This window comes from Acinonyx jubatus, chromosome C1, assembly GCF_027475565.1.
Source record: "Acinonyx jubatus isolate Ajub_Pintada_27869175 chromosome C1, VMU_Ajub_asm_v1.0, whole genome shotgun sequence".
Classification (NCBI taxonomy): domain Eukaryota; kingdom Metazoa; phylum Chordata; class Mammalia; order Carnivora; family Felidae; genus Acinonyx; species Acinonyx jubatus.
In genome coordinates, this window is record NC_069381.1 from 70,764,521 (window position 1) to 70,775,868 (window position 11,348).

General features: G+C 39.8%; 1 protein-coding gene across 1 annotated transcript; it reads right to left on the minus strand.

Annotated features, from left to right (window-relative positions):
* Positions 1 to 62: 62 nt before the first annotated feature.
* Positions 63 to 7,227, minus strand: CC1H1orf52 (chromosome C1 C1orf52 homolog). The gene is made up of 3 exons (XM_015070393.3): positions 6,904 to 7,227; positions 6,063 to 6,261; positions 63 to 568 (listed from the first exon to the last, which is right to left on the minus strand). Exons 1-3 carry the CDS (start codon positions 7,177 to 7,179, stop codon positions 495 to 497), a joined length of 549 nt encoding a protein of 182 aa, XP_014925879.1. The 5' UTR covers positions 7,180 to 7,227; the 3' UTR covers positions 63 to 494.
* Positions 7,228 to 11,348: the final 4,121 nt, after the last annotated feature.

Here is an 11,348-nt window from a genome sequence, read left to right on the forward strand (position 1 = left end):
ACCATGTGGCAAAGAGGTTACTTGTCACAGACAAATATTCAAATGTTAATGTTATGCAATAGCAATATTGAATAAGTAATTTTATTTCCATGATCTATTTACACTGTACAAACACTGTTGAAAAGCACCCTACAAGTTCACAGTACATTACAATATATTTACTTTAAAAATATATTCCTTTATAAAAGGTTCATAGAACATTGGCATGTCGACATGTGACAAAACTTTCAAAGTATGTCACCAACTCTGTGATAGCAAGAATGCTTCCAAGTGTTGTCAATTTCACAATCACAAATCACCACTTGAGTTTTAAATAAAGTTTTAAATAAAAAAATGAATTCTACAGTGGAAAGTTCCCATAGCAATACTTATTAATTAACATGTACTTTCATGGAGATGTTGTTTCATAATAATTTAAAATATCAACTTAATCTGCCCCAAAAAACCGTTTCAACAAGTTTCGCAGTCCAGAAATTCTTGTGATTTGTCATTTTCTACTTTTTCTTCTTTGTCGGTTCTCCTGGTTCTACTTTGCGCTTTTTAGAAGTATGCTCATCTTTTTCATCATCTTTAAACAGGAAAGGAAAAGTTTCAATCAGTAATTAAAAAAAAAAGTTAAGTATTAAAATTTCATTGACTTTAGACCAAAATCATTATCTTCAATTTATGTTTCTTTCAGTATCCTAATAAAAACCAAAAATTAACTTTTAGATCTCTGATTTTAAAGTGCAGGTAGAAATAAGAAATTAATTGTAGTGTTATACAAAATTCACAAAGTGACCTGTTAGTGCTGGATTCAGGTACTTTAAAATGAGAAAACCAGATCTGTTCTGAAAGCTATCCCAAATATATTCTACAGCTTATATACTGTATATATTTAAATAATCTACACCTTGTAACAATGGAACACATTCTACTCTTTTTACCAAGAGTATCGATCCAACCATGACACTGTTTAAGCAGTGATCAGCTGTTCTTTCCTTTCAAATCTGCTTTCTCTCCTCACAGAACTCCCCTCTCTATTTACAACCCCCATTCTTATTATTTTGAAATTTAAAAAGCACTCACAGGTAGATGTTTCACTGAAACTGTATTCTCTCTGAACAAATGTGTGGCTTTATTTTAAGATCTCCATTTAGATAGAATACTATGTAGAAGGAATTAATTTTAAAATATACATTTATTTTAAGCACATTACTGAACTCACTGCATTTGGCTTTACTTTCTCAATCAACAGATACCGAAAGTTCAACAACTATCATATGGTGGTCTATAAAAATTTTGATGTTGAAAGGGGCCTTTATATGAAAAAACTGGGGAAGCAGGGACACCTGACTGGCTCAGTCAGTAAAGCATACAACTCTTGATCTTGAGATCATGAGTTCAAGCCCCATGTTGGGAGTAGTGCTTACTTAATAAAATAATAATAATATTAATAATAAATAAATTTTTTAAAAATAAAAAATTGGGGAAGCTGCTGATATCACACCCTAAACTCCTTATGGAGGAAATACATTTACAACCTTAAGCCTTCAGTTCCCTTCTCCTAACTGTACCATACTCAGAATATCTCCTTTGTTGATGTGGAGAATAATTAGAAACAACTGCAGGTGATTCATCTGCATTCATCTTCAAGCTCAGTATGGCGATGTTATTCCTATATTTCATAAAGCACTTATGGATTTACATATATATATTTATATTATAAGCAGTAAGATAAAATAAAATTAATTGAATCATCATAGGAATTTACAAACGAGGGTTTTAATCAGTAGTTTATCATATATACACAAAAATAATGTACAAACCAACTGATGTGGCACACAGCTCGAATACTCCAAGGCCTTTGTTTTTTTTTAAATTATTTAATCATCATCATTGCTTGAGATTATTTTCAATAGTATAAAAACCGAAATTACTTTCTAACTCTGCTATAAAATCCACTGTTGACACATTAAAAAGATGATCCTGAGACAGTTCTGCTTTTAATCTGTCAATTATATTTACTGAATTAACAAAAACACAAACTACCGAGGATCGAAAAATGATTTCCTATCAGTAATTTGAAAAGCTAATGCCACCTAGTGACAAAACAAGGCATCACCTTAAAAACCAGAACAGGAAAAACAAAAGAAACAAAACCACCCTGAAATGTTCATTTATCAAGATTAGTGAGTTTCTAGTCTGTGCCATATATCACAGATGATGAACTAGTAAGGAAGCAATTCTTCTATATCGAATTCATGCCACCTGAGTGAGGTAAATAAATTTACATTAATATGAACTTTCTAAATTCTTTAAAAAAAAAAGGAAAGCATTAGCTACTTTAGCTAGGATTTCACGATTAAGTACATGTCAATAAAGCTACAATTAATATCTAAGCCTTAGTGATCTGCATTTCACAATTACCAAACAAGAAGTGCTGTCAAGTAGCAAGACTTGGTGAGTTTTGAATCTTTCCCAGATCTTAGAAAAAAAAAAAGGGGGCATCTGGGTGGCTCAGTTGGTTAAGCATCTGACTTCAGCTCAGGTCCTATCTCACAGTTCCTGGGTTTGAGCCCTGCACTGGGCTGTGTGCTGACAGCTGGGAGCCTGGAGCTTGCTTCATCTATGTCTCCCTCTCTCTGCCCCTCCCCCAATCACACTCTGTCTCTCTCTCAAAAAATAAACATTGGGACAGCTGGGTGGCTCAACTGGTTGGCATCCAACTTCGGCTCAGGTCATGATCTCAAGGTTTGTGTGTTCGAGCCCCGCGTCAGGCTCTGTGCTTACAGCCTGCTTTGGATTCTGTATCTCTCTCTCTGCCCCTCCCTTTTAGCACTCTCTCTGTCTAACATATAAATATTTAAAAAATTAAAAAAAAATACAAATAAAATAAATATTTAAAAAAACTTGAAAAAATCTGGAATAAGTTAACTGGCAAAAAAAGGCTAAAGTCCAAAAAATGAGAAGGAGGGGGCACCTGGCTGGCTCAGTTGGTTAAGTGGTTAAGTGACCAACTCCTGATCTCCACTCAGGTTCTGATTTCCCAGTTGGTGGGATCCAGCATCGTGCTGGGCTCTGCACTGACAGCACAGAGCTGGCCTGGGATTCTCTCTACCCCTCCCCCCACTTTCTCACTCTCAAATATAAACATTTAAAAAAATGAGAAGGAAAAGTAAAAATAATTTAATAACCTAAAAATTAAATAATTTCAGAGAATGGAATTCATTAAACAAGATATTTTATAAGTTAAAAAAATACAGGTAAAAAATGATTAATTTTATAGTGACTCTGTGAACATGGTATGGGATTCTGAATGGTTAACCAACATTAGAGTCCAAATTAAAAATTTCAGGATCAGGGCACCTAAGCAGCTCAGTCGGTAAGGTGTCCGACTCTTGATCTCGGTTCAGGTCATGGTCTCACAGTTCGTGAGATCAAGCCCCTTGACAGGCTCTGTGCTGATAGCGTGGAGCCTGCTTGGGATTCTCTCCCCCTCTCTCTCTCTCTCTCTCTCAAAATAAACTTAAAAAAAAAAAAAAAAGAATAAAGATGTCAGGATTATCTTTTAACCTTATGATCCAGGATTAAACTTTTAACCTTATGATTCTGTTGATATTGTATACATATACACTTGCTGTTGGAGGACTATCATATAATCAAAAGAACAGATATCATCTATGGGAATTACAATATTCCTACACCTATCTGAACTCAATACCTAACTGAACTCTGAATTACCTATCTGAACTCAATAAGCAAGCTGGAAAAAAGACAATTCTTTGTTTGTCCTGCTATATAACCCTCACTTTTTCCATATAGGAACAAAGAGCACCAACCTATAGTACCTTGCTTGAATATCAACTTTAGTGGTCTTACTTTTCTACAAAACAGCTACAAGCACTACAGCTTGCAAAACAGTAAGAGACTAAACCCCAAATTAATGAGGCACCATTTCCATTTAAAGACCTGAATTTTTCTTTTTCTGCCTCTTCCTAGTTGTGCGAATTTGCTTAGGCCAATTCTTTAATCTGAGACTGTTTCCTTGTCTATAAAATAGTAACAATGAATCATGTACCATTTCTGTACTAAGCTGCTAAGGACAATGAATTCTAAAAATTGTGTGAAAGTACCTATTTGCAGCTTGGCATTTTCTAATTTTGTGACTGTGGACAAGTCACATGAAGTTCTCATTTCCATATTTCCCTATGTGGTTTCACAAGGTGTTGTAAGGATTAAACATTATTTATGCAAAAGTGTTTTTATTAATTACATAAAATACCCTACTATGAAGTTTTTTAAATGCCAACTTCATTTTGACATCTCTAAAGGGTTGCCATTTACTGAAGATAGGCCTTCATTAGTGACTTCTAATCCACATTGTGACATCAGTAAAAGAAACAGAAAAGCCAAGTAGAATCAAAACTAAAGAACTACCAGTTATCCTTTCTCTTAAAACACTCTGCCTGGTTGTAAAAGGAGCTAAGTAGCCCTTGATTCATGAAACCATCAGAAATTTGTTTAATTGGCATGCCCTTTCATAAAAATTTAGTATAATTCAACAATTATCCACTATCAAAAAAAATTTTTTTTAATGTTTATTTATTTTTGAGAGAGAGAGAGAGAGACAGAGAGACCTCTGAGCATGAGTGGGGGAGGGGCAGAAAGAGAGGGAGACACAGAATCCCGAAGCAGGTCCAGGCTCTGAGCTCTCAGCACAGAGCCCAATGTGTGATGTGTGGCTCGAACTCACAGACCCAAGAGATCATGACCTGAGCCAAAGTCTAATGCTGAACTGACTGAGCCACCCAGGCACCCATCCACTGAGTATTTAAAATGTACTATAAACTGTACAGGAACTCCTTTTCATAAGGGAGACAGATTTATGAACAAATCATCTCATAAAGAATGGTAAATACAATCAACAGCATTAGCACATACAAGGTACAGAGGAACAAATACTTTGAAGGTGTTGACATTTTTTTCTTTGAATTGGATTTTGAAGGATGAATGAGTTTACCAGCCAAAGGTAAGGAGGGAGGGAAGAACATTCCAGACTAATGTGCAACATATACTGAAAGGCATGGAACCGTAAGATAGCATGGTCTATTCAGTTTTCAATTTTAAGATCTTAAAGTGCTAGAAAAAGCACCATTCGAAATACAGGTAGAGAGAAAGGCAGGGCCATCAGAAGGCTTTGACTCTGCTATTTATTGGTGAAGGGTTTTAAGCAGGTGAGTTACATAATCAGATAGGACTTTTAGAAAGTGATCACTAGCTGCAGTGTGAAGGATGGAATTTGAGAGGTGGTTAGGGTAAAAGTGTGTAAGCAGAGATTACTGTGGTTACTTACACTCTAAGTAAGAGATGAAATTATGATATCATAAACAACTAAGTCATTATCTTCCTATTACCACGCAGGGATACTCAATTAAACTCACTTTGTCACGCTAATTTTGGCTTCAAATCACGACTGCTTTAATATAAAATGAAGCCTTCAGCGCTTCAAAGCTGCAATCACAAGAAAGAATCCATGCATTAACGGACTCTGTTGTAATAAGGCACCATAAATCACATATACTATTGGTTGGGATATTAGGGATTTTGCTTCAAAGCCTGAATAAAATGATCTTTTTCTTTTTTTTTTTTTAATGTTTATTTATTTTTGAGAGACAGGGAGACAGAGTGTGAGCAGGGGAGGGACAGAGAGAGAGGGAGACACAGAATCGGAAGCAGGCTCCAGGCTCTGAGCTGTCAGCACAGAGCCTGATGTGGGGCTCGAACTCATGGAGTGCGAGATCGTGACCTGAGCCGAAGTCGGATGCTCAACCAAATGAGCCACCCAGGTGCCCCTAACATGATCTTTTTCTAAAACACAGTAAATACTACTGGTTGAGCTTTCAGAGACCTCACTTCCAAGCCGTATAGGATTTTTCTCAAAAATACAGCAAAAAATAATAGTCATACACCATAATTAATTTGTTAAACCACTAGACTTAAATTTCACTCATTAAATGTCTCCTTTTAAAACTCATCACAGGGACCAAAAGGTATTATCACAGGAGTCTGACTCGCCTTACCTGATTCCACTGTCTCCTCCCCTTCAGGCAGGAGCCTAGCTTTCTTAGCGTTCTGTGGGGCATCATCACCATTGTCCTCATATATGTTAGACCATTTTATTGCCATATCCAGCTCTGGAGGGGGAGGTTTCTTCTCAGTAGTGTAGGTCTCCGGAGGTGGTACATAGTTTGACTTCCATATTTTGAATTCCTTTGGAGGCTGTTAAGCAAACACATTAAGACGCACCGTGACGAACCGAGGTTCCTACAATCCGTATGGGCACATGCACCTCCCTGCCGTTCGCTTATTGTTCAGGCTGACTTTTTTTTTTCTTAAGGTTTAAAGACACATTTTTTTTTTCCATCAAAATCACAATACTGTTAAGTGAAAGCCAAAGGGTTCCCTATATGAATAAAGCTAATAACTTTTAATTACCAAAGAAGAATCCAGTCTCAGAGATACTACGGCAAGGCTGACCCCTTCAGGAGGTTGCAGCAGACACTGTCTTGGAGGCAGCACCGCAGGCACTTCGGCGTCAAAGGGAAGGGGTCTCGGGGAGAAGCTGCAGCGGGGGGGGGCGGGGGAGTCACCACCGTTAGTCCTCGCAGCGCGGGGTCGGGGCACCGAGCGCGGAGGTTGGGTCTCCTCACAAGGGGGCGGGGGCTGCGGGTCGGTCCGACACCCACCAGGCTGGGGAAGGGGACCCGGGCTCCCCAGGGCTGGAGGTGGGAGGGGGCGGTGCAGCAACCCGCAGGAGGTGACTGCGTGTGGGGGAACAGACTGCTGGTCCCCAGGAGAGGGCTCAGGAGGAAGGGGGCGGAGGCCGGGACTACGACCGGGAAATCGGGTCGGGAACCTCACCTCCTCAGGCGCCTTAACGACGTGCCTCTCCCAGTCTATCTGTTTGTTGAGCGGATTGTAGAGAAAGGCCGGGCGAGTCACGCTCCGGAATAGTTCGTCGGGTCCCGGCAGCCTCTTCTCCTCCTTGTTCCCACAGCCTCCCGCCGACTTCGCAGGATCTGGGGCCCTGCGACTTGTTTCCTCCGGCTCGCTGTTATCCTCCTCACCCGAGGAGCCTGAGCTGCTGCTCCCATAAGCCGCGAAATAGCTCAGGGGATCCTTCTCCTCGGCCGCCATGACGGCTGCGAGCGACGACTGTGGGCTCCGCCGGAAACCGGAAGCTGCTCCAAGGGCCCGCCCCACGGCTGGCTCCGCCCCAAGTCTCGCAGAGGAGTTCGGGGCCTGCGCCCCCCAGCGGATACGACGCGTTCCTGCTTCTCGGCCAGGGTCTTAGGATGGAGGCGGGGCGCGCACATTGCCGAGCAGGGTCTGCTTATGCTCCTTCCCGAGGAACCCTGAGAAGAGGCAGGTCCTGAACCAGTGGTCCCAACAAAGCTCTCAGCTTTCAATAAGAATTTATTAAAGGCAGACAAGAAATAAGAATTTTTTTTTCACTGCCGCTTCACCTTAGCCATTGCTCAGAGACACCAGGATTTCTTCTGATCCCACTACATCGCTTCTTCAAAATCAAGATTACTCTCAGTATGCTTGCCTCCCTCAGTCGTCCTGGAACACTTCTATGGGTTGTGGACTTATCACGTCACAAACTGAATCCTCTCCTGCTTGACCTCATTTCTAGTGGACTCTGAACAACTCTCTTTAATCAAATTCCTCTTGGATTGATTGCATCCACAATTCAGCGGGTCTCAAACTCTCTGGCTTCTCATTGTCAGCTTCCTTCCATTCTTGCTTTGCCCTGTATGGCCCTTAAGCGCTGGTGTGTCCCAACATATTATGCCATCTTTCAACAATACAATATAATTTTGTAGAGGGTGTTACAAAGTTGCAAATCAGCCCATCTCTTTACATGGCATTAGCTACCTATGCTTGTGACTCCCAAATCTGTGTCTCCAGCCGCAATTTTTCACTCCAAGCTCTGGACCAGATCACCTGGCTCTTAAACTTTCCACGTGGAGCCTCCTGATGAAGCTTCAAACACTCAATTACTGCATCAGTAACTTGTCTTTCCATATGACTTGTTTCTGCCTGTGTTCCCTCTCTTAGTAATTGATATAACCTAGTCACCACTGAAACTAGAAATCTTTTATTTCTCCTGGTGATCTAAGAGGGAATGATACTTAAATGAAAGTGAAAAAGTTGGTTGTGAACGTGTACGGTACCCGGGGAAGGATGCCTGCTCATTCAGACGATACATTCATAACTTGCTGTTCCTGCTGGAGGTAGGCTCCAGAGGGCAGAGCTATGTCTTTCTTGTTCACTCCTTCCCAGAGGAGGAGCTGGACTGCGTTTTGTGCATTTTTGTATTCCTGATACCCAGCTCAGTGCTTTTCATTGATCAGTAAATAATGTGGAATATATAGTAATTTATGGGTGTGTAGTTTGGGATGGGTTTTCTCAAAATTTTCCATCCAAGTACCTGTGTTGACAAAGGAAAATGATGGCCCTAAAGTGCAAAGCTTGGGGGTACCCAAAACCATCCTCACTTTTTTAAAGAAAATTTATTGTCAAGTTAGCCAACATACAGTGTATACAGTGTAGTCTTAGCTTCGGGAGTAGATTCCCGTGATTCATCACATACAATATCTGGTGCTCATCCCAACATGTGCCCTCCTCAATGTCCATCACACATTTTTCCTGCCCACCCCCAGCACCCCGCCATCAACCCTGTATGTTTTCTGTATTTGAGTTTCTTATGGTTTGCCTCCGTGTTTGTAACTTATTTTTCTTTTGTTAAATTTCTCAAATTCCACATATGAGTGAAAACATATGGTATCTATCTTTCCCTGAGGGACTTATTTCACTTAGCAAAATACCCTCCAGTTCCATCCACGTCGTTGCAAATGGCAAGATTCAATTCTTTTTCATCACCGAGTAGTATTCCATTATATATATACATACCACATCTTCTTTATGCATTATGGACATTTGGGCTCTTTGCATAATTTGGATATTGTTGATAGTGCTGCTTATAAACATTGGGGTACGTGTGCCCCTACAAATCAGTACTCCTGTATCCTTTGGATAAATTCCTAGTAGTGCTATTGCTGGGTTGTAGGGTAATTCTATTTTTAATTTTTTGAGGGACCTCCACACTGTTTTCCAGAGTGGCTGTACCAGTTTGTATTCCCACCAACAGTGCAAGAGGGTTCCCGTTTCTCCACATCCTCGCCAGCATCTGTTGTTTCCTGAGTTGTTAATTTTAGTCACTGTGACCAGTGTGAGGTGGTATTATCTCAGTGTGGTTTTGATTTGTATTTCCCTGATGCATCCTCACTTTCGATACCAATTACAAGTTTTTGCTAGGACTCACAAAACTCACTGAAAGCTGTTTTACTCTTGGTTGTGGTTTATTGCACCAAAAGGATACAAATTAAAATCAGCCAAGGAAAGAGGTACATAGGGTGGAGTCCAGGAGACTTCCACACACAGGGCTTCCAATGTCCTCACCCCATTGAGGTGTAGACAGTATTAACTTCTTGCGGCAAAGATATGTGACGGTATGCATGGCGTATTGCCACCCAGGAGGCTCATCCAAGCCTTGGTGTCCAAAGTTTTAATTAGGGTTCAGTCTACATAGACAGTTGATTGCTTATGTGGCTGACCTGTGTCCAGCTCCTCTGTAGGTAAAGCTGATACAGTGTGGCCCAGAACCCCATGAGCATAAAATTTGGGGGAAATACAGTATAATATCTTGAAAATGTATGCAAATTTTATATACTAGTCCTAATACAGCTTTTATTTTAATATATAAAAAATACTAAAAAATTACTTATTATTGAGTGAAACTGACGCTAAGATTATCACATTTATCCTGTGGCTTTTAAAACCGGCTCACTGTTGAGTGCCTCTGGAGTTGGGGTACCCAGTTTAACATGAGTCCCTGTTATCAGAGCCACCAACAGCCTTTGTGTGATCAAGTCCAAGAGCTGCTTCTTACTTGACCTTTTAACAAGGTAGGCCTCCTTCTTGAAACACTTTTTTCTTTTGCCTTTCACTAAGAGCGTGGAGTTGTGGGAAGACCATGGACTGTAGAGCCAAACAGTCCTGGATTTTAATCCTAAATAGCTGTGTGATTTTGACTCATTTACTTTATCCTGAGTTTACTTTACCTCTGCTTTCAGAAAGCCTTCATGAGATTACATTGAACAACTACAGACTAATTTGCTTCTTGGTTTGCTTTTTTTCCTCAAAGTCAAAAGTGGGTATGTTTATCCACTGATACAAGGTAAGGCCAGAGCCTGGAACTTTCTGTCCCTTTTATATTGCTTAGGGAATAAGACAGTAAGACAGTAAGACTTCCACCTTATACCATACACAGAAATCATTTTTTAATGAATTATATAGCCAAGGGTGACACTAAAACAACTAAGTTTCCAGAAAAAAACGGGATATCATCATGACACCAAGATAAGCAAAGATTTCTAAAACAGGAGACAAAAATCACTAAGCACAAAAGATTGATAAATTACTTAAAGTAAAAAAATGTATCAAAATAAATCCAAAACTCCCAAACAGAACCGAAAAACTTAAAAAAATTGCCATTATCATAGCCTGTTCCTAATCTGCCAGTGTCTGACCTTGCACCAAGAGGAACATGTTGACCAAAGATGCGTAATTACCTCATGCAAAAGTGTGCTCACCACGAAAAGACATGGAGAAAACTTAGGCTATATGCTATGTGATTCCCACCAGGTGACATTCTGGAAAAAATAAAACAGAGACGCAATAAAAGCATCAGTAGTTGCCAGGGTTGGAAGGGGGGGCGAAGAGGAAGAGATGAGTAAGTGGAACACAGGAAATTTTTAGGACAGTGAAACCATCTAGTCTGATATTATCCTGGTGGATACATGACTTTATGCGTTTGTCAAAGCCTATAGAACTGTACAGCACAGGGTGAATCCTAACGTGAGCTATTAATAATGTCTTAAAACTAGTTCATCAGTTCTAATGAATATACCACAGTAATGCAAGATGTGAAAATGGAAAACAGAGGAAGATGGGGTATATGGGAATTATGTGCTTTCTGCTCAATTTTTCTATAAATCTAAAACCACTCTAAAAAATAAAGGCTACTAATTAAAAAAAAATTAAAAAGTGAGCTCAGAATTGTTGTCTTTGTATGAAGTGATAATATGGTATCTGTAAGAAGTAACTTTGTCATTGCTGCATTCATCAACCTGTCCAATCTGTCATTCTAATTTATACATTTATGGCAATAGGTGGTTTTCAGTGTCTGAAGGAAAGAAAATTGACATCACAGGATTCAGAAAGCCCAAAAGGCTAGG

What these genes read in the sequence shown, in the direction of transcription:
- CC1H1orf52 (XM_015070393.3), bottom strand. Translation starts at nt 7,179, where the DNA reads ATGGCGGCCGAGGAGAAGGATCCCCTGAGCTATTTCGCGGCTTATGGG. An exon ending in TCGTTAAGGCGCCTGAGGAG is followed by an intron (nt 6,262 to 6,903) that starts GTGAGGTTCCCG and finishes TTTGCTTAACAG; the next exon opens with CCTCCAAAGGAATTCAAAAT. An exon ending in GGAGGAGACAGTGGAATCAG is followed by an intron (nt 569 to 6,062) that starts GTAAGGCGAGTC and finishes TCCTGTTTAAAG; the next exon opens with ATGATGAAAAAGATGAGCAT.